At 40.2% G+C, this 23,308-nt stretch overlaps 1 protein-coding gene across 3 annotated transcripts; it reads left to right on the top strand.

Annotated features, from left to right (window-relative positions):
• Positions 1-4,562: 4,562 nt before the first annotated feature.
• On the top strand, positions 4,563-23,069 carry si:dkey-19e4.5 (UBA_like_SF and PTH2 domain-containing protein). 3 transcript variants are annotated; one of them, XM_048547262.2, is made up of 7 exons: positions 4,563-4,692; positions 8,338-8,424; positions 14,448-14,513; positions 15,524-15,616; positions 17,927-18,027; positions 20,063-20,177; positions 22,450-23,069. In XM_048547262.2, exons 2-7 carry the CDS (start codon positions 8,344-8,346, stop codon positions 22,534-22,536), a joined length of 543 nt encoding a protein of 180 aa, XP_048403219.1. In that variant the 5' UTR covers positions 4,563-4,692; positions 8,338-8,343; the 3' UTR covers positions 22,537-23,069. The 3 variants fall into 3 exon arrangements, with proteins under 3 accessions (XP_048403219.1, XP_048403220.1, XP_048403218.1); XM_048547263.1 differs by lacking the exon at positions 4,563-4,692 and adding an exon at positions 4,767-4,834; XM_048547261.1 differs by lacking the exon at positions 4,563-4,692 and adding an exon at positions 4,800-4,918.
• Positions 23,070-23,308: the final 239 nt, after the last annotated feature.

Here is a 23,308-nt window from a genome sequence, read left to right as displayed (position 1 = left end):
TTCAAGTTCACTAACTAACATGGAATCTATTAACAATCAACAGATGTGTGCTTGTATTTGAACTTCACATTAGCCTCCTCCAAATTCTCTTCATAGTACACCTTCAACATTTCTTTTATTCTTTTCTCCTTTTGTGTTTGGCTAGATTTTCATTAAGTGCGTATATATGCTTTCCCTCAATTACTCCTGTGGAAGCAAGCACCATATTCTTCACTCTGTTTGGGTAAAGAAATGTATTCTGAATTAACTAATGGTAATAATCTAAAATTTATGGCCCCTAGTTTTAGCTTCCAACACCTTCTCTATGTGTATAACCATTTCACAATTTCACGACTGCTGTTTGGGTCATCTCTCAGCTATTGGTTGGTTTGTGTGGTGGATTGGAACATTGTGTCTTACCCATCATGAAGGTTTAGTGTGTCATTGTGTGAGTCTTTTTGTGAGACAATGTCCAGGATTATCTCGCTGTGAAATAATTTAGAATGTCTGGTTACCTCAACAAAATAAGTGAACAATCAATTTATTAAGGACAGGACTTGACTAGTACAGTTATTGTTGAATAAAACAGGACAGATAATTTGACTTATCCCTATTATTCAGAGGTATATTGAATGCCAAAGCAGCCAGGAATTAAAAACGCTCTCGTTTATGACAGTTGGCCTTTGACAATACAACTTAATTTGCACAGTGCACAATAAATGATGCATGATGTAATGGCAAACATTAATTATTGAAAGAATGCAGTACATCAGTTAAAGAGTTAAGCTTCTTTATTCAGGGGAGAAGGAGAGATAGAGAAGACTTCGTTCACATAGGACCAGCAAGTGGTAAAATAAGAAAATGCTGGACATACATTTCTTTAGAAAGGTCATCAACATGAAACACTAACTCTTTTTGTCTCCTGCAGATCCTGCCAAACCTGCTACTTCCAACATTTTAAGTCTATATCTCAGATTTCCAGAACCGCAGGGCTTTGTTCTTGCGTTAATGGCTCGCTTTTGTTGTTCAATTGTAATTCAGTATCCAAAGACTGAATTGTCTTGCTAAAAGAACAAAATGAAAGCAGGGTAACCTATACAAAACATCCCATATATGGCCTCCTGGATTAAGGTTGCAGATAGCTGTTGAATAGCCCCCTTGTGAGTTTGGGACCTAGAATTACAGACTTGCTATGGGCATGGTGTGGGAAAAGTTAAAATCAAAATCTCTTCTAAAAAGGTAGGAAGTTCAAATGAATACCATCAGAGGAATTGCTTGTATTAAAAGTATTTTCCTATACCCTTGTCTTCTCCTTTGATGTGTGTGATGAAAAGCATCTTTATTTATTTGTGATTGCAAATCCAGCATATAAAAAGCGCAGCTCTATTTATCCCAGAGGGATTTCAGTTACTCATTTAATGAAGACAACTTTATTCCATTCAGTGGATTTAGCAATACAGCTTCATTCACCCTGTTGGGTTTGCACTCTCACAGGGGAGACAGAGTTTTATTCCTTCAAATGACATGACATTTATCTTACAATTTTATCTCTAATGCTATCATTGTTGGCAATAGCCTGCCTTGGTGTGCACTGACCCTTTGCACGTTCTGGACTCTCCATATTCGTATGACTCAAAGTTAATGGACTATTGATGGCAACTGAATAACGAAAAGAAATGTACAGTCCTCAAGGCAAAGTCCTCTGAAAAGAGTGGGTGGTTGGCACAACTGTATGGAATAGAATAATTACAGAAAACACTGGCAACTCTTAGCAGATCAAACAGAATCTGTAGGGAAAAGAAAGAGGCTAATGCTTCAGGTCTTACATCCCTTTGTCAGAACTAGAAGATATAAACAAACAGCTTTGAAGGAGGAATGTGTGGCCAGGAAGGAGAAAAAACTGGGGAGAAGAAGAAAAGAAAAAGGAATTATTTCTAAAGTGATTAGAGGGAGAATATGAAAAACTGAAGTGACAGAAATGAAAATGGTAGAAGACAAAAGGAGGCATGATAAGAGAAATGATAGAAATAAAGGACGTCCGTAGTATATATGAATTTGTCAGGCAGTTTTTCTTTTATACAGTCCCTGCAGTGTAGAAATAGGCCTTTTGGCCCAGCAAGTCCACACTGACCCTCAGAGCATCCCACCCGGACCCATCCCTCTATAGCCTACCTACTTTACACATCTCTGAACACTATAGACAATTTAGCATGACCGATCCACCTAGCCTGCACATCTTTGGACTGTGGGTGGAAACTGGAGCACCCGGAGGAAACCCACAGACACAGGGAGAATGTGCAAACTCCACAAAGACAGTCGCCTGAGACTCTCTGTCTCTCTGGCTCTGTGAGGGCAGCAGTGCTAACCACTGAGTTGCCATGCTGCCCCATAAAATAGAATCCAAACAAAAATGTGGTGAAATAAAAATGTAGAGGTCAGCACACTGTAGATCAAGCCTCTGTCCAAACGCTGATAGGGAATCCTAACCCTTAATAAGCTTTATTCACTTATTTTTCTGGAAGGGCTAGTGCACCGTCCTCCATTAGCAATATTCTGTTCACCTTATCCACATTAACAATGCCCAATGTCAGCGAGTAAAGAAAAGCTGCAATTACAGTCCTCAATGATCAGGACAGAGTCCTTTAATGTGCCTATGGAAAAGGTCAGCTGTTCAAATCTAATGGTAAGGTACTGACAACCATCTTATGTAGGAGCTAGAGTAGGCTATTGATTCTTGAGTCTGCTCCACTGTTCAGTAAGGTCATGGTTCATCTGGTTGTCAATTGAACTCCAGTTTTGAATCTATTTCCTCTCCAAACCCCAACCCTCAATCCACAACCCTGAAACTTTCATCTATTAAAAAGCTTCCTAAGTCTGCCTTGAATAAATTCAATGACCAATGCTTCCTGGGAAGAGAAGTCCACAGATGAATGAACCACAGAGAAAAGAAAAATCTTCATCTTTGTCCTAAAGGGTCTAAAATAAAAATTCTGAAACTTTGCAGCTAAGTTTGAGTCACCACTCAAGAGGAAACATGCCCCATGTATCCACCCTATCCATAAGATCCTCTTTCATTCTTCTAAACTATAATGTTTCTGGGGCCAGCTTATTCAACTTTCTTCAGAAGACCTTTCCAAGTATGAACTGAACGAGCCTTCTCTGAACTGTTTCTAAAGCAACTAATTACTTCTTTCAAGTAGGAGACAAAAACTTTTCACAGTATTCCAGATGTCTCATCAATGCCCTGTACGCTAGTATACCTTCCCTTATATTGCAAGCCTCTTGAATACACAACTACATTCCATTTGCCTTCCTAATCATTTGCTGTATCAGCATACTAACTTCATGTTATTTACACAGCAGAACACCCAGATTCCTGTATATCATCAAGTTATGCAATCTCTTTCTACTTAAACAGGATACTGCTTTTCCATTCTTCCTGTCAAAATGGACAAGTTCACAATTACGCCAACTTTATACTCCATCTACCAATTTTTTCCCGCTTAATTAACCTGTCTACATCCCTTTTCAGACTCAAGCTACTTTTGACAACTTACTTTCCCACCTATCTTGGTGGTCATCGGTAAATTTTGCAAGCATATGTTTAGTCTTTGCATCCAAATCATTAATGTAGGTTGTAAATAATTGAACCCAATACTAATCACTGTGGCACTTCACATTTTGCTACTTGACAAACCTGCAAAGACTCATTTATCCCCACTCTATGTTTCCACTTAAAAATCCGTTATCTACGTTAATGTTTCCACACAAACTATGTACTCTTATCCTGTGTCAGAACCGTGGATGTGGCACCTTATTGGGTGCTTTTGGAAGCCCATACTACATCGCTAGTTTCCCCTTTATTCACCTTGCAAGTTTATACCTGCCCAAGTCTAGAAGAAATGTAGACTTTACTCAAACAGAAAGCTTCAGTAAAATGCTAAGTGCAGACAAGGCTAGATCTTTCGAGGGAGATTGACTCTTAAGACTTATTCGCTCATCAAACTCCCAGTTTCTTACTCTGACCAAGCCTAAGGAGTGTGATTGCCTTCCAAAACAAAGTGTCCAGGTAACTTTCCCCCACACTTATGCATCGTAATGTTCATAGCTCAGCCTCTGGCTCATTAACTCTGAGCTGAAATTGTTCAAATTGCAAACGCTTGCTGTCGACATGTTTGACATGATCACATTGGTATCCGTCAGCTTCCACGTGTCACTTTCTCTGACATCTTTATTGTGAATAATTTAACTAATAACATTTAGAAATATCACAATTGTTACCTGTTGTTGTATAAAGTTTAAGTTTTATAAATTTAAGGTTTAACTGGGAAGATATACATTCGAGCCAATACTGATATCTCCTCCATACCAATTTAAATCACTTAAAAGACGTTCACAACATTTTCCACTCCTGATCAAGCCTCATACAGCTGTAAGTGAACTTCTGTAGAGAAAGGAGAATGAATATGATAAAGTTCACATCATCATTTCCCTCTTTCTGTACAGATGACAGCTGACTTGCTGTTATTTTTTTTCTTCAAAATTCCAGCATTATTTTTGCAATCTCTGTACTGTATAGGACCAAAGCATTATTTTGTGACTGCCCCCAACACTAAATATTTCATTCACTTCATGAATTAATTCTCGCCTTATTTCAAGAACATGTACCGAGGAGGCTTCCAAAAAGATCGAAGTTATCATACCATTGGTTATGTAAACGAGTGACAATGTTTATACTTAATGTATTTAATTCATTGCATAAGGCCGGGTGGTAGGGGAGGAAGTATTATCGGAGCCGGTGGTTCTCCCGTCGGAGGGATTTGAGGGTTGGGCAGGAAAACGGGTTTTTATCTCGGTGCGGTGCTTTTGGATTATTGATCGGAGTGCTTTTGTAGGGGGCTGGTGTTTAATATTTTATGATCGATGCCCGGGGTCTGAGGTATTGATCGTGAATTGATGCATAAACTGTAAATTAATGTGTTCATCGATGTGGACGATGACGGACCCTCCTCTGCAGTTGTCTTCCCCTCATTAACCTGCCCGTCCTCTACCACCCCCCCAAGGTCTACCCCAACCTCACTCCCTCCTCCCAGCCCAACGCCCCGAACTTACTCCCCCTCCCCCACCCTCTCTTTGCCATCTCCACCTTTTCCCTCCCCCATACTCTCCTCCCCCCACCCTCTTTCTCTCTCCTCCCCATACACACACTCTCACTCTCTTCCCCCCCCTCACTCTCTCCCCCACCACACACACACACTCCCGCCCCCCCACACACACGCACACTCCCCCCTCCCCCACACACACTCCCCCCTCCCCCACACACACCCCCCCTCCCCCACACACACCCCCCCTCCCCCACACACTCCCCCCTCCCCCACACACACACCCCCCTCCCCCACACACCCCCCCCTCCCCCACACACACTCCCCCCCCTCCCCCACACACACTCCCCCCCCCACACACTCCCCCCCCCACACACACCCCCCCCTCCCCCACACACACTCCCCCCCCTCCCCCACACACACACCCCCCCTCCCCCACACACACACCCCCCCCTCCCCCACACACACACCCCCCCCTCCCCCACACACACACACCCCCCTCCCCCACACACACTCCCCCCCTCCCCCACACACACTCCCCCCCTCCCCCACACACACTCCCCCCCCCTCCCCCACACACACTCCCCCCCCCTCCCCCACACACACTCCCCCCCTCCCCCACACACACTCCCCCCCCTCCCCACACACACTCCCCCCCTCCCCCACACACACTCCCCCCCTCCCCCACACACTCCCCCCCTCCCCCACACACACTCCCCCCCTCCCCCACACACACTCCCCCCCTCCCCCACACACACTCCCCCCCTCCCCCACACTCTCTCACCCCCCACACACTCTCACTCTCTTACCCCCTCACGCTACCTCTGTCCCTCTTCACACACACCCTCTCTCTCTCGTCGCCCCATCACTCTCTCACCCCCTCCCCTCACTTTCTCACTCTCTCCCTCTCCCTGCCCTTACCAGTTTTTTCAGCTGTGTACGTGACGTCAGTAAAGAGCAAATATAGCTATATTTGGTATTGTTAATCTTGCATTTCTTGTGTTCAGATGTTAACTTATTTGCATGGCACTTGCTGAACTACAAGGAATAATTGTTATTAAATTGAAATCATGATAATTTCGTATTTGAAAAGTTAGTTCGGAAACAGTATCCTGCGTATAATGTGAGACAGCAATCTTAAAACAGATTTATTCTGCACTTTGTTGAAACAGCTAATTTTTGCTGAAGCTCCCCAATTTGGTCCCGATGCCATTTTAATGCATTTTTCAAACAAAATCTACCCATTCATTTTGTAGTCAGAAAATAGAGATACATCTGTCAGCTTACTTAGCAGCCAAGATCAGAAGTTTTAACTGTTTTATATTCTGACACTTTCCTCATAATCCTTTGCATCTAATCTGGTATTAGTGGCATACCAGTTGAACACAGCAAGCCCATCTTAATACCCCTCTATACTAATGTTTAAACCTATCTCTCAACTACCTCCTCCTTCACTAAGACTTTGGTAGTATCTTCTTTTGTAAAGACAGATTTAAATTGCTCATTTAAAAACTTTAGCAATATCCTCTTACATGTGTATATCCTCTTTTGGATCCCTAATTGACTCTACTCATTTTTCAAGCCAATAGAAACATTTGGATTCCCTTTTATGTCAGCTAAGAATCTATTTTCATGATTTTTTTTGCATCCATTCTGAACTGTAATTAACCAGGCTGTCACATATGTTTTCAACCTAATGTTTGCCATGTCTCCCCTTCTTTTTCTACTTTAGTCTTACTTTCCAACTCTTTCGTTATTTAATAAGTTTGGGTTTTGTTTGATTTACCTTTCTCCTTCATAGGGATGTATCTTGACTATACCTAGACTACCTTTTTTTCAAGACTTGTTCGCAATCTCTCTTAATCCTATATCTTAGTATAATTGCTTGCAGTGTTACTTGTCTCTCAATACTTTATACACCTTTATTTTCTTCAATATTACCTCCTGGTTTCTGTCCCAGTGACACAGACAAACTGTCTGCAAGGACCTTGGCTCTGTTTAGGTCTCATCCCCATTAGAAACAGTCTCACTGTCTGAGAAATCAAAAACCCTCCCTCCTGCACTATCCCTCCAGTGAGATATCCAATCCTCTGCTCTGTAATTTCAATACTTGTGTGCATGTGGCACATAGAATTATCTGGAGATTATAGCTTTGTGGTCAAACTTGCTAGTTTGTTTTCAAGCTTCCTAAAATCTGCCTGCAGGATACCATTATCAGGTTGCTAACACTGCAAGGGACTATTTTCTTCTCCTTGCTCAGAAGTGCTCAGTAACAACCTTGACCACAATATACCAGGGAGATACTTAACTGAGCTTATTGTGTTGCCAATAACTTACCTCTGGTTTCAGTTCCCAGACGCACTGTTACTCTCACTAGAATTCCGAACTGAATGCTGATTTTGAAGGATGAAATGCACCTAGGGGACACCATATTATGTATCTTATTCTCCTCAGCTATGTGTTGCCTTTCTACTTGCAAACCATTCAGATGAAATATTGAGATAAATGCTCTCAATATAGTGCTTAACTTCTGAAATACAGTAATGACATCATTATTGACAGTTGGCACTCAGACTATTTCAGCTAACTGAAGTTCCTGCACATTTCCTTTTGCTGGATGTTAAAAACATTCTGGAATTCCCATAGGTCATAGAATGTGCATTCTACAGAACTGAAGGTTCTTGTCATACCTTTATTTGCCAGAATATCTAAATTAACATAAATGAACAACAATGAAAATTTCTAAAAATCTCACCAGTCAGCCTCCCTTGTACTGAAGATATGTTTAGTTTTTTTAAATATTGCTCCCAATGCTGTCTCCACCCTTTCCACACAGTGCTGTAGCTATGCTTCCTTGCCTCCAGACGCGAAGCAGCCTGTCACTTACTGGCTGCCTGCAATGTCTCCACCTGATCTTAAAAAAAATTGTTTTCTTCTTTCTACTGCTCTTATTTGTTAATTTCTGGCACTATATTCCCTCGAGTTCACTTCTGTTTGATTCTCCATGTTTCTTGACTGTTGCTTTGTGGAACCTTTTCCCCTGCCCATTTACTTTCTGGCAGTTTTATCTGTTAGTCTCCAACACTGGTCCCTCAGTCTGTCTCTCTATTTTCAATTCTTTAGAGACAAACTGCTAATTAACATGTGCTGTACTGTAGTAAAAACATGGGACCAGCAGGAACCTGAATTTAGAAGAAAAGTATTCAGTATTGTGTATGCAGTGCATTTCACGCGGTTTATTTTTCTTCTTCTGAAGTAAAGGATGGCAGAAACAGAAGAAGTTAATCCAGTGTTTTTGCAGCAACTGATGGAGCTGGGCATCTCTGAAGATAAAGCCAAGGAGGTGGGTGAATTAATTTATGGAATTTTAGCACAGGAAAAGGCTACTCTCTTTATTCTGCATGTGCTGCTGCTTGCTCTTCACTTTGGCTTTTCACTTGTCTTTTCCCTTTTAGTCATGCTGTTACAATCTTTCTTTAAAAGTAATCATTCAGTTTTCTTTTAAACAGTGATTCAAAATTGCTTTTGCAACGCATTGTGCCAAAATGTTACCTCCACCTTAACTTTTTTTAATGCGTTCTGAGAAGTAGATATCACTGGATGGACAAGCATTTATTGTCAACCCCAGATGCCCTTGAGAAGGTGGTGATCAACTTCTTGAATCACAGCACACATTTGTTGTAGGTAGATCTATTGTTAGTGAAGCAGTTCCAGGGTTCTGACCCAGTGACACTGAAGGAATATATTTCCAAGTCAGGGTGGTGAGTGGCTTGAAGGGGTCCTTGCGGGTAGTAATATTTCCATTCATCTGCTGCTCTTGCTTATCTAGATGGTAATGGTCATGGGTTTGGAAGGTGTTGTTTAAGGAGAGTTGGTGAATTTCTGCAGTGCATCTTATAGATGGAGCACACTGAATGGTGGTGAAGGGAATGAATGTTTGTGGATGTGGTGCCTAACAGGCCGATTGCTTTTGTACTGGATGATATCAAGCATCTAGGAATGGGGAAACTATTCCATCACATTGCTGAACCCTGCTTTGTAGATGCTGGACATGCTTTGGGAAGTCAGGAGGTGAGTAATTTGTTGCAAGACCCCCAACTTTTGACCTTGTGCAGCCACAGTATTTTTCTGCCTGGTCTAGTTCCATTTCTGGTCATTGGTAAATTCCCAGGATGTTTACAATGGGAGATTCAGTGATGGTAATGCCATTGAATATCAAGAGGCAATGGTTAGATTCTTTTGTTGAGTTTGTTATTGCCTGGACTTGTCAGCCCAATCCTGGATGTTGTCTAAGATTTAGCGAGTTTTGAGAAGATTTGTAGCTCAGGTTGAGGTTCTGTCTAAGATTTACATAGTGCGTAGAAATTGGGAGTAGCAGTAGGCCCTTCAAGCCTGCTCCACTATTTAGTAATGATCAGCCAGATTTGTACCCTGTTCTGCTTTCTCCCCATACCCTTTGATCTCTTCAGCCCTAAGAACTACATACAACTCCTCCTCAACCAATTTCTGTGGCAGAGAATTCTGTAGACTCACCACTCATGGAAGTCTTTGTGTCTTGCTACATTTGGACACGGACTGCTTAAGTTAATATAGTGACATCACTGAGTCATTGCTCCTTATTCCTAATTTACCAAACAATGCAAACTATCTTGTACTATTTATTTAAAAAAAACATTTTTCATACCCCTCTTAGACATTCTAATGACATTTTGATCATCAAGATCTTGTTCATCTTCTCAAAAGTCTCCATAAGACCGTAAGATAAAGCAGCAGAATTAAGTCATTCGACCCACCAGGTCTGCTGCGCTGTTCGACAGTGATTGATATGTTTCTAACCCCATTATCCTGCCTGCTCCCTGTAACCCTTGAACCCTTTACCAATCAAGAACCTATCTATCTTTGTCTTAAATACAGTCAATGACTTGGCCTCTACAACTCTCTCTGGCAATGAGGTTCACAAATTAATGCTCTGGCTGCAAAAACTTCCCCTCAACTTAGTTCTAGAGGGTCGTTTCTTCACGCTGAGGCTGTGCCCTCAGGTCCCAGTCTCCTAGTAATAGGAACATCTTTCCCATGCCCACTGTATCCACACCTCTCAGTATTATGTAAGTTTCAATCAAATTGCTCCCTCATCCTTCTATAGTGTATCACATACAGTCCCAGAATCCTATGACAAGCCCTTCATTCTCAGGGTCATTTTTTTAAAACCTCCTCCAAAGCCAACACATTCTTCCTAAATACAGAGCCCAAAACTGTGCACAATACTCCAGATAGAGGCCGATCAGAGCCTTATACAACCTCAGCGGTATATTTCTGCTCTTGTATTCTAGTCCTGTTGAAATGAATGCTAATATTGTATTTGCCTTCCTAACTGCTAACTGAACCTGCATGTCAACTTTAAGAGAATCCTGATCTAGGATCCTCCCACTCCCCACCCCACCCCACCTCATGATGGAGACATGCTGACTTAGCCCTGTTTTACAATGTACTTCTAAGTACTCTGCAATCTCATCCTTAATAATAGAATCTAAAATCTAATAAATGACGAGGTCAGGCTAACTGGCCTGTAGTTTCCTATCTTCTGCCTTCCTCCTTCCCTTAAACAGGGGTGTTACATTAGCCATTTTCTGGTCGTATGAGACCTTCCCTGACTCCAGTGATTCCTGAAATATCACCATCACTGCCTCTACAATCTGCTCACCTGTTTCCTTCAGAACTCAGGGGTGTAGTCTATCTGGTCTGGGCGATTTATCCACCTCCAAACCTTTCACCTTCCCCAGCATCATCTCCTTGGTGATGGCAACTACATTCACCACTGCCCTCTGACTTCCTTGAAGTTTTGGTATTCTGCTGGTGTCTTCCAATGTCAAAACTAATATAAAGTACCTATTCAGTTCCTCCAACATTTCTTTGTTCCCCAATATTTCTTCTCCAGCTTCATCTTCAAGTGGTCCAATGCCCACTCTTGCCTCTCTCTTAACTTTTAGATATCTTAAAAAAACTCTTGCAATCCTGTTCTACATCACTAGCTAGCTTACTCTCATATTTTATCTTATCCCCTTTTTTTAAAGTTATCTTCTGTTGTCTTTTAAAGACTTCGCAATTCTCTGGCTTCCCGGTAATCTTCACCACTCTGTATGCTTTTTCTTTTGCTTTTATGCTGTTCCTTATTAGCCATGGTTGCCTCATCCTCGCCTTAGTATGTTTCTTCTTCCTAGGGATGAATTTCTGCTATGGCTCCGCGAATTACCCCAGAACTCCTACCATTGCTCTTTCACCATCTTCCCTGCTCCCCTCGCAATCAACTCTGGTCAGCTCCTCCGTCATGTCTTTGTAGTTACCTTTACTCAATTGTAATATTGTTACATTTAATTCCAGCTTCGCCCTCTCAACCTGCAGGGCGAATGCTATCATTTTATGTTCACTGTTCCCTGGCAGTTCCTTCACCTTTAAACTGCCTAATCCAGTCTGCCTCATTACACATCACCAAATCGCAGCATTGCCTATTCCCAAGTGGGTTCTATTGCATGCTCTTCTAAATAAAATCTCGTGGACATTCCACAAACTCCTTTTCTCGGGATCTGCTACCAATCTGATTTTCTCAGTCCACCTGCATATTGAAGTTGCCTATGATTAGATTCTTTATCAAATTTTGCTTTATGAAGCTGGTGTGTGGTGCCTGGGCATGTTTTATTACATTAAAAACGCTAAAGAAATATATAGCAAGTGCTGGAGAAACTCAGGTCTGAAACTGTTTGCAGGTGAAAAGTGAGTGTTATACTATAGAAAAAGGGTAAGTGAAACAGGGACAATGTCAAGGAAGGTTAGAGGGAGATTAGATATCACAAGTGTCATAGAAATATAAGTAGTTGTTTTAAAGCCTTCCATCTTAACCATAAACCTTTTTACTCTTTCTTTCAGGGTTCTAATGTCCACCCTATTCTGGGATGTCCATAATATTTCTAACCTCCCATTGCATCCTAACTAATTTTGTGTACAAGTTCATTATTGTCTGCTTTCTTATTCAGTGTCCCGATGTAAAATGTCCATCATACCCTTTGCCTTCTTTCATTTGGAATTTTTGAAATTGCGCTATGGCTGTGTTTTGGGTTGTTCCTGTTTTGAAGGCTCACCTGTTAATTTATGGAGTTTGTGGTGAAAGCATTTCACAGCATGGCTGTTGGTAGCTGAAGTAACCGTGCCAGTTTAACATTTTGGTTACCCATTCTGTATGCGATGATAAATATGATTTTGCATTTTAACTTCATCGATAAAGTTTTGTACTTGGTGATCTGGATGTGATATCCTGCAGTTAAGTGAGTTTTCATCTGTACTCACCTGTGTGGTTTGACAAGAAGGAAGAGTGATGTTATACCTGGGGTGACTGAAAATGTTCATTTTATATAAATCTTCACTCTTATTAGGGCTAACCAATCAATAAGTTGTCCTAACAGCATCTATGAGAGAACAAGAACAAAACACAAAGGTCAGTACATTACAGGAAGAGGCCCTTTGGACCTCCAAACCTGCGCCAACACATTTTGCCCTTCCATACTAAAACTGTCTTCACTTACAGGATCCGTATCCATCTATTCCTTTCTTATTCATGCTCCTTCTCCTCTGGCAACACATTCCAGGCACTCACCACCCTTTGTGTGAAAAAACTTGCTTCGCACATCTCTTTTAAATTCCTCCCTTGCACTTTAACCTGTGTCCCTAGTAATTGACCTCTCCATACTGGGGAAAAGGCCTCATACTTTCTGCTGTAACCATGCCCTCAAAATCTTGTAAGCTTCTAGTAGGTTGCTCCTCAACCTCCTGCGTTCCAGTCTAAACAAATCCAGTCTATCCAACCTTTCTTCACCGCTAAAATCCCCCATGCCTGGCAACATCCTGGTAAATATTTTCTGTACCCTGTCCAAAGCATCCACATTCTTCTGGTAGTGTGGTGACCAGAACTGTATGCAATATTCCAAATGTGGCTTAACTAAAGTTCTATAGAGCTGCACGTAACTTGCCTATCCTTATGCTTAGTGTCCCTTCCAATGAAAGCAAGCATGCGATAAGCCTTTTTTACTACCTTATCTAATGCACACCCAGATCCCTCTGCATATCAAGGCTCTTGAGGGTTCTGCCATTCACCAGATAATTTCGACCTGTACTTGACCTTCCAAAATGCATCACCTCACATTTGTCTGGAAACTCCATCTATCATTTTTCTGCCCATGCCTCCAACTGATCCATAGCCTGCTGTATCCTCTGACAATCCCCCTCACTATCCTGCAACTCCACCAATCTTTGTATTGTCTGAAAACTTACTAATTAGACCAGCTATGTTTTCCTTCAAATCATTTACGTAGATCACAAACAGCAGAGGTCCCAGCACTGATCCTTGTGGAACACCACTATTCACAGTCCTCCATTGCGAAAAGCATCCTTCCACCACTACCCTCTGTCTCCTATGAGTAAACCAGTTCTGTATCCATCTTGGCAGCTCACCCCGATACCACGTGACTTCATTTCTTGATGTTTCATTTCATAGGATATGTGGCTATAGAAAGATGCAGCAGAAGGATGGTAAGGAAACCATTGTTGTGTTGGCTGGAGGTGCAAATAATAATATTAGGTCACCATTTTTCTGACACATTATTTGAAAGAGATGAGATTTGTTTTCTCGGGTCTTGTGTACAAGAGAATTTGTAAGTTTCAGCTTAGTTCCATTTTGTAATTTTGTCTTTGGAGTAAGACTTTTTTGTCTTGAAGTGCATATCTTCAAATAAGCGCAGCGTCCAGACTGGCATTCCAATGCAGGAGCATGTGAAACATGATCTGAAGACTTTGCCTGTCAGGTGAAGTGGATGTAAAAATTCCACAGCTTTATTCAAAGTGTTACGTGGAAATTTCTCCCACTTCTGGCCAAACTTCCTTCTTAGTCCAGCTTCTGCAGAGTATTTGGTCATTTGTTTCAGAGTAGAACTGTGTAATTGCACTGTCCTATTACTATTATTAATTTCACCTTTTGAAAATATATTTCATTGGCTGTGAAGCACTTTGGATTTCCCTGAGAATGCAATAAAGTGCATCTAAATGACAGTTCTTTATTTCAATAAAAATATTTTTTCCCTCCTGGGACAAAGTAGAATGCCTTTGTTTTATGTCTTGCTAAATTGCTTTGACAGTTTTGGAGGCATTTTCTCATGGACAGAGTTTCTAGTATTTCCATAGCATTTTACATTTGCTATTGATCTAAGGGATTCTTCATACAATCTTTACCCCATCATGTGACTGTTCATGTGCTCATTGTATCTGCCGTGCTGAAATTTCTCTTCACTCCATAGTAGCTAATTTTCCTTTTCTTGTTCACAGGCTCTGATTAAAACTGGGAATCAGTGCAGTGATTCTGCTGCTCTGTTTTACTTCAGTGAACTTGAAGTAAGGACCATATTGAAGATGTTTTTCACAAAATGCAGTCACCAAAGATCAGTCTGTACAGCAACAAATTAAAGCTATAAATGTGATATTTTAAAAATGAATGTGTTTTCAAATCCTGCATGTTTTAACATTATTTTATCAGCATTCTATGTTGAACGTTTTCTTTGGATATTAGCAAAGCATTCTGAGCAACAGGAGGATTTGAGAACATCCATTTTACTCATGTAAATGTGGGATCTTGAGCTTGTCCTATAGCTGCATTTATTACATTCCAGCACAGACTGAAACCTATTTCTCTGTGCCCTTCCTATGGTAACTGGTGACTTGGACTTTGTTTCATGGTTGCTATAGTTTTCTGGGACTTAAGTCTAGGGTTTTCTATGAATTTTGACTTTTTAAAAAAATTTCACTTCCTCCCCACTTGCCTTCCTAGTGACTTCTCATAGATTGTTGGAGTATGAAATTCTGATTTTCAGTTTGCAGGCTTTTTTTGATCTCCATTTCTTTCCTGCTTCCTGTCACGCCCCAATTGCAAAATACAATAGACCCTGTTATAGCAGAAGAATGTCTGACTTGCTCTTTCAAAATTGGATATGACTTATGAGATTCAGTGATGTTGGTCTCTCCCAAAAATGAATCTTGTGTTTCCTAACTTACTCTCAACTCCCTGTCCTCACATTATTTTCAGCCTTCAGACAAACAGACTGATTTAACACTTTAGTGTGATAAGCCAGGTTATAAACCATTAAGGGGATTTATTTTTCACTTAGGTGGGACTTGAACCTATGCCTTCTGATACAACCATTGCACCTCAAGAGCACTCTGAGAGTTGCTGTATGATTGCCAATTAACCCTTAAACTTGTCAATTCAACTTTATATTAGAAACTTAGTTATAATTTAAACCTAATATTCTTTCTGGTTAAAATTGTCAATAATCTACAGTTGTGATATTTACATTACTGCATTTGTTAAATAAATGCCAAATTAATATCAATTTTATTTATTTCAGCTGTTTTCTGGATTGGAGGTTGGTGGATCTGTGAATGATGTATATAAGATGGTGTTTGTTGTGAACATGGAATTGACCATGGGAGTTGGAAAGGTATAAAATTCTTTATGATTTCATCCCAAAAGAAAAGCATGAACCACATTAAAATAAACCCCTGATTAATGTTTTGTAATTGAAAAACTTAAAGATGTAAATATTAAACATTTTATTGTAAATTTAAAATGCCCTTTAAAGAGCATATTGGGAATGAACATTAGATTCTGCTCATTAAATTCTGAGTCAACATGACAGATGTGGTGCTTAATCCATTGTACTTGCCACACACATTATCTTTTGAATAGGACTCTGGCTTCAAACTAAATTAAATTCTTTATCTGTGGTCTCCTTACTCACTTAGAGCTAAAACAATAGCCATTTGAGATTAGCAGAATTTCACTCTGTTTGAAATAGTAGATTTTTAAAAATTAGTTTTATTTATTAGAATCAAAATACAAGTCTAATTTAACACCTTTTCGCTAGAGTATGAGGGTTTGTAAACATGATACTCAGTGATTAATCCCAGACCTCCATGTGAGTATGCAAGTAGATGTTTCTTTTTTCTATTGAAAGATGAAGCAACTCTTTAGTAAGGCTTAAGCTCAACCTTAAATGAATTGTTTTTCTCTCTGTTCTCTCCCATTTCATTTTCTTCACCCACTGGACAGTGACAATGATGCAAAGAAAAGATATCCAATGCTGAAATACAGATCACTGAAAAGACATGATACGTTAATGGATTTGGTTAGACCCTTAGTCTTACCTTGTAGACATGCCGGAATGTATGTGACCAACTTCCTCTGTGGGGCCCCCAGCCTCAAAATATTCTGCTTCATCTTTCCAGACTTTTATGTCATCACACTGTTTTTGTTCCATTTTAACTAGAGGATATAACTGGAATGAACAGCAGTGTTGCAGATGTGCGTGCCACATATCTGGCACTATGTTGACATGATGTATGTGAACTACCCATTTAATAAAATGTGGCTCTAATTAAATTCTATATTTAAAAATTCTAAACTCCTAAAGGATGAATATAATTGTGATTTAAATCTTAAAAGTTAGCTTTCGAAGTCTCAGTTTTCAAATCATTTTATGCTCTTGCAGAGAAAAAGGTTGATTTTTTTTCCCAGTTTGAAACTGTGGGAAATATGTGGCTTGCATATTTTTGATAAATTGCCAAAGATGGGATGGAAAATCATTGTTAAAACTGTGAATTATTCAGTTATTGCACTGCTGAAGATTTGAAAATCATTGGATGAAATTTAAATTTTAAATTCTGGACTGAAATAGGTTTGATGCACCTCTCTTCATACCATAATTGTTTGGATGCAGTAATAGTGGCTGATGAATGTAGTAACTCCCAAGTATAGAGTGACACTGTTGGCATTGTGCTAAAAGATGAATCATAAGCTTGTGAAATATCCTATTCAGACCATTATGTCCGGTGATTTCCATGACCAAACTGCATTTTATGGCTGCATTGCTGAGTTAAGGAACACACCTAAATATGTTTTACACAGTAACAATTTAAGGCAATATTTAATCATATTTTATATTGTTAAAATTCCTTTGACTTAGGCTATTGATTTTGCTGATAAGTGATTTGGATCAAAAACATTTCTGTTATGAGGTTAGCTAGCAGTTAGATTTATTTTTATTTATTCTACGGAAATTGGCAAGGTTGCACTCACTGTCCATCCCTTAATAACCACAATACCTGGAGTCATAGAGTCATACAGCATTGAAACAGTCCCTTCGGTCCAACTCGTCCATGATATTCTTGTAGTGATGATCATTCCATAAAGGTGTCTGCTGGGATATAGTGGACCTTAGCAATTGGTAAGGATTCCTTTTCCTGATTGATTGCTGTCCAGGGACCTGTGTTGTCATTTGGTTATAGTTGACATTAGGTGAAGATGGGGATCGAACTTGGCTGCAGGTTTTAACAGTGGACTGTTAACACTGTGTAGGCTCATGCATAAATAACTTCACTATCTTTGCTGTTCCTTCATTGTTGCTGGGTCACAAAGCCTGAAACTCCTGATTGTATGTCATTATGTAAGTAATTTTACCACATGGCTTGCTGCGATTTAACAGTACTCGCAAACTTGTAGTTAAGGAATCGGCAGTAAATGCTGGGTTGGAAGCGATATGCACGTCCTGAAGAATGATTTAAAATGAATGTTTTTAAAGGAACAATTGGTGTGACAGATGAGAACTTTAGAAATTATTGGGGGCAAAGGGAGGGGACAAGTCATTAAAAACATAACTACTTGAAAGCAACTTAATTAGTCAGCATTCTAACTTTGTTTTTAGTCTGAGTCTCATTGAAGCAGTTCACTCAAGGTGTCTATAATTCTGCAGGTTGCAGCGCAGGTGGCCCATGCCGCTGTGGGTCTGTATCAGGTGATGTTAGAGGAGTCCCACAACTTCCGACAGATGTTGACAACATGGGACAATGATGGGTGAGTAATAATGGTAACAAATACGGGCTTGTCTAATAGACATTATTTAAATGATTGTGTGAAACATACTTATTGTGCCTAATATAGGAAGGAGAAAAGAAAGAGATGATGGGAACTGCAGATGCTGGAGATTCCAAGATAATAAAATGTGAGGCTGGACGAACACAGCAGGCCAAGCAGCATCTCAGGAGCACAAAAGCTGACGTTTCGGGCCTAGACCCTTCATCAGAGAGGGGGATGGGGGGAGGGAACTGGAATAAATAGGGAGAGAGGGGGAGGCGGACCGAAGATGGAGAGTAAAGAAGATAGGTGGAGAGAGTGTAGGTGGGGAGGTAGCGAGGGGATAGGTCAGTCCAGGGAAGACGGACAGGTCAAGGAGGTGGGATGAGGTTAGTAGGGAGAAAAGAAAGGTTTGTTTTTAGATGTTTTAATAGAGCTACGGTACCAGGTTTTTGCTTGGAGTGTGAGTCAGCTAACAAAGAATAAAAACTTGTTTCTGTAAAATTAATATAATCTATTTAAAATTAATATGTGCTGAAAGAAATATTATTAATTGATATTGTATAGTTTACATTAAATTCAAATGGAGAACCCCACCAGTATTAACATACTACCTCATTTGTCACTAGAGGGCGCTTTGAAATAATGGAAACCACGTTTTGCAGTCTATTACGAGCAAAAGGCAGAGCAAATGACAGGCTCAGCCTCAATTGTTGATGAGAACCCGACTGACTCATTCAGATCTCCATGCCTCCATGTACAAAATATTGTTAAACAGATTTAAAGCAGGCACTTGTTTTTGTACCCTTTTATGAGATGTTGGCTGAACTTGACAGCATCTTATAATTAATTTCCAGGAATAATTAACTAACAACCTTGCAGTATGCTCTGTAGTATTACAGCTGTGTTGTTTGCCAGTCTGGAGAGAAGCAGTACCATTCCCCCTTCTCAACATTATTTCAAGCACCGCAGTATTTCAGCAACCTGTTAACTGTCACAAAGTGACAGGATGTTATTGATGTGGGATTAAGGGATGCAATTTTCTTTTGCTTGCAAGGAAGGAAATCTAATTCACCAACACTGCAAATGTTACTATCACAGCATGTAACACATGAACCAATCTACTAAAGCACTCTAGCAATGTGAATGATGCTGAAAAAGACATGACATCATTGAAAAGCAAGATAACTCCTTTCATCCATAATTAGAGACCTAATAAATTGCATCCAAAAGCTATACATGTCAAGGAATAATAAAATGTGAGGCTGGATGAACACAGCAGGCCAAGCAGCATCCCAGGAGCACAAAAGCTGACGTTTCGGGCCTAGACCCTTCATCAGAGAGGGTCTAGGCCCGAAACGTCAGCTTTTGTGCTCCTGGGATGCTGCTTGGCCTGCTGTGTTCATCCAGCCTCACATTTTATTATCTTGGAATCTCCAGCATCTGCAGTTCCCATTATCTCTGATACTATGTCAAGGAATGTTCCGTGAACTTTCACCAGTGGCTTTTTAAGTCATAGAGAAGTGATATAATTTTGTTTTATATTTGAAAGAGGAATTTTAGTCCCATTGTTATTGAACTATGCGCTGTATTTGGCTGATAAAATGTGAAGATTCTGTATTATTCTGAGAAAGTCTTTGGATCTAAAGGAAGCTCAAGAAAGATTGACTCTGTATACATCTGATGGACTCATTAAAGGTGAACAGAGTGCAAACTTTTGGGGTCTTGATTATTCTCTCCTTCAGTGGTTCTTTACTGTCATGTGTTGCTTATTCTTTCTGTGGATGACTGTGTAAACCAGAATATGAATTCTGTTTTTCTGCAAGCTTGGTGTATAAAATCAACAAGGTGACATGACAGCAAATGAGGTGTTGTACTGTTCCTTTTGTCGTGTTTTCTCCAACTGAAGAAAGGGAAGCAAAACTGTTTAAGTGAAAATTGTTGCATCTGGACAATAGTAATTGTTTCTCCTCTTCCAAGTGAATTTTTCTTTTAGATTCTTGCATATATCTGCTAATTATCTATTTTTTTCCAGAGGTAAGAAGATAGTATTGAGAGGGCAGAGCACTGAACACATCTTAGAGCTTCAAGAAAAGGCTTGTCAACTGCAGCTGCCAAACTTTCTTGTCCAGGATGCTGGAAAAACCCAGGTAAACAATATTGTTTCTTTCAGATGACTATAATCTTCTTCCTTACAACTTTGAGTCACAAGTAATGAAACTTTGGGTTGCATACACAAGTTTTGTGACATATTATTCTGTCAGTTCTACTTTATAATGTGGCTGTTACCATGTTAATATATTTCCATTTCACCCAAGTGATCATTCTACACATAACTGTCCTGGAAAATGAATAGCTGGCTGCCAACTTAAGGTGAAGTGTATCAGACCCCAGCGTCCAAAGGTCTTCACTGAACCATGGTTAGGTGTAGGTGACTGCCTTGTCCCTTTTAAAATTCAGAGATATTGGAGACTATCTGTCGGGCTGCCTGAACTGACATCAATTACTTCAGTATAACTCAGTATTGTGTGATATACTGCTTTTATGCATTGATAAACATTTGAGAAATCGGCTGAATATACTGATAGACTGAAAATATAATGAATTCCAAATTTGGTAACTATTCTTTTACTGAGGTAATTGATCTCGACTAGGATGGTAGTTACAAATAATAATTGAAAATGCTGGAGAAAGTCAGCAGATCTGGCAGCATCTGTGGTGTGAGAAAGAAAGATAACATCTGGATGTTAAATGTGGCTCTTCTTCAGAACTGAAGAGGACTGGACAATTATAGTTTTTGCACTGTTGTCAAACGGATTGAAAGGGTAAGTTGAACAGATGGTTAGGGCACTGAGAGTAAAAGACAAAGGAGGTGCCAGTGGTTGTAGAGGGAAGATAAAGACGTTAAATAAATGCTAATGTAGGTGTGAATAGTTAAATATAAATGAGCTTTGCTGAGAGCAAACACTTGCAAACAAGACGCCAGGTGGAAGTGAAGGGGGAAATCAAATGGCTTTGAAATTGTTGAATCCAGTGTTGAATCTTATAGGCTATAAAGTGCCGCACTAAAAAATGAAACGCTTGAGTTGAACTTTGCCAAACACTGCAGGAGACCCAAGACATAAATGTTAGCGTGAGAGCAGGATGGTACATCGAAGTGGCAAACAACTGGAAAGTCTGGGTCATTCTTTTGGACGCAAGAGTGCAACACAAAACGTACCCAGTCTGCATTTGGTCTTCCTAATTTAGCACATTCTGCATTATGAGCAGAACATACTGTAGACTAGATTGGATGGAGTACAAATACACTATTGCTTTAGCTGGAAGGTGTGTTTGCGATCTTGGACAGTGAGGAGGGCAGAAGGACAAAAGACCAAGTGTTACATGTTCTGCGATTGCAAGGGAAAGTGCTGTGGGGTCTGAGGAGTGGACCAGAGTATCACAGAGGGAAAGGGCCCTGCAGAATGCTGATGAGAGGGGGACAGAAAGGAAAGATGTATTCAGAAATGGTAGAGGATACTTTGCATGCAGAGGCTGGTGGGGTGAAAAATTAAGACAAGGAAAACTTTATTGTATTGAAAAGGAGGAGTGGGGTCTGAGGAGTGGACCAGAGTATCACAGAGGGAAAGGGCCCTGCAGAATGCTGATCAGAGGGGGACTGAAAGATGTATTCAGAAATGGTAGAGGATACTTTGCATGCAGAGGCTGGTGGGGTGAAAAATTAAGACAAGGGAAACTTTATTGAAAAGGAGGAGAAGGGATGAGGGCAGAAGTGCAAGGATTCAGCTGAGATCCCTGTCAACCATGGTGGGTAGGGAGTATCCTTGTTTAAAGAAAATGACATATAGTAGGCATTCCTGTGGATGGTGACAACACTGAAACGGATGCATTGGAGACAAGAGAAACTGGGAGAATGGGTAGGAAAGATGTTTAACTTGAGAGGTTCAGCAAAGATTTACAGGAATGTTGCCAGGATTGGAGGGTTTCACCTACAGGGAGAGGCTGAACTGGCTGGGGCTTTTTCTATGGAGCATCGGAGGCTGAGTGGTGACCTTATGGAGGTTTGTGAATCATGAGGGGCATGATAGGGTAATTAACCAAGGTGGGGAGTCCTAGAGAGCATAGGTTTAAGGTGAGGGAAAGTATTTAAAAAGGACCTAAGTGGCAACTTTTTAGATGGCAGCGGAAGTCCAGAGTTAGGCTCAGGTGATACCCTTTTACACCACAGGTAGAAAAACGTGCTGATATTTATTTTCTTGGCACAAGTGAATAATGACCACGTTGTCAATATACCAGAGTGTGGTTAAGGATACTGGACTCCTAGTATATTTGACACGGGGGAAAGTTGTCGAGAGATATGTTTTTAACATCTTGGTATATGTCTATGCCTGTGATGGATAACTACCTTATTTTCTTAATCAGATTGCTGCTGGATCACGCACAGTCTTGGCAATCATGGGTGAGGAGAAGCTGGTCAATCAGGTTACTGGAAGTCTTCAGCTCTTGTGACACAAAACAACTAATAATGGCTTTTAAAGAAGAGTTGACTGTTTGAGGCAGTAATAAATGAAAACACCTATGATATGCACTGGAAACCTGCTTGATGAATGGATTACCAAATTCATGATGTCACACAATTGTATTGCTGATTTAAAATTAATTTTATTAACTGCTGTGTTTGCTTCAAAGTTTAAAGGTTAACTGCTGCTTGCCAAACAACATAACCTTTAGCTCAAAGATGATCTCATGTGTGGCATCAATTTTCAACTTCGAGATGGAGTGCTCAAGTCATCATATTTATAAGTGAGGAAGAAGCAACTGACCAGTGAATGAACTGTCTATGTCAAGTCAAAAGTAGTAAATTAATGACTTAGTTTTCCACTAATTTTGGAGACATTGGGATTAGTATCCCAGATCCATTCATGCTTGACCTGGATGTGTCCAAAGGATGCATGAAGAGGCGAACAACATGAATGATGACCCGAATGAATTATTTCTGTCAAAATGTGAACACTCTGTATAAATTCTGTTTGTGTATTGTACACTCTGCTTCAGTTGTTCTGCAAATTGTCTGGTAGTTATACCATTCAGGACAGCTCTGTCTTACAAATTTCACATTCTGTTCAGACCGGTCTTCGGTGAGATTGGTGCAGAACTGAGCATGTGTATCAAATACTATATTAGAATCCAGCAGTTGGTATTTACAAGTTGATAAATAGGACTTTGTATTTGATTTCTACTTTTTGAAGAACTAGAAGTTACATATTAAATTTCTAAATTG

Source organism: Stegostoma tigrinum, chromosome 11, assembly GCF_030684315.1.
Source record: "Stegostoma tigrinum isolate sSteTig4 chromosome 11, sSteTig4.hap1, whole genome shotgun sequence".
In the NCBI taxonomy this organism is placed as follows: Eukaryota; Metazoa; Chordata; class Chondrichthyes; order Orectolobiformes; family Stegostomatidae; genus Stegostoma; species Stegostoma tigrinum.
Note: the sequence above shows the minus strand (reverse complement) of the source record. Positions and strands in the feature narration are given on the sequence as shown.

What these genes read in the sequence shown, in the direction of transcription:
- si:dkey-19e4.5 (XM_048547262.2), top strand. Translation starts at nt 8,344, where the DNA reads ATGGCAGAAACAGAAGAAGTTAATCCAGTGTTTTTGCAGCAACTGATG. An exon ending in TTTACTTCAGTGAACTTGAA is followed by an intron (nt 14,514 to 15,523) that starts GTAAGGACCATA and finishes TATTTATTTCAG; the next exon opens with CTGTTTTCTGGATTGGAGGT. An exon ending in AGGATGCTGGAAAAACCCAG is followed by an intron (nt 20,178 to 22,449) that starts GTAAACAATATT and finishes TTTCTTAATCAG; the next exon opens with ATTGCTGCTGGATCACGCAC.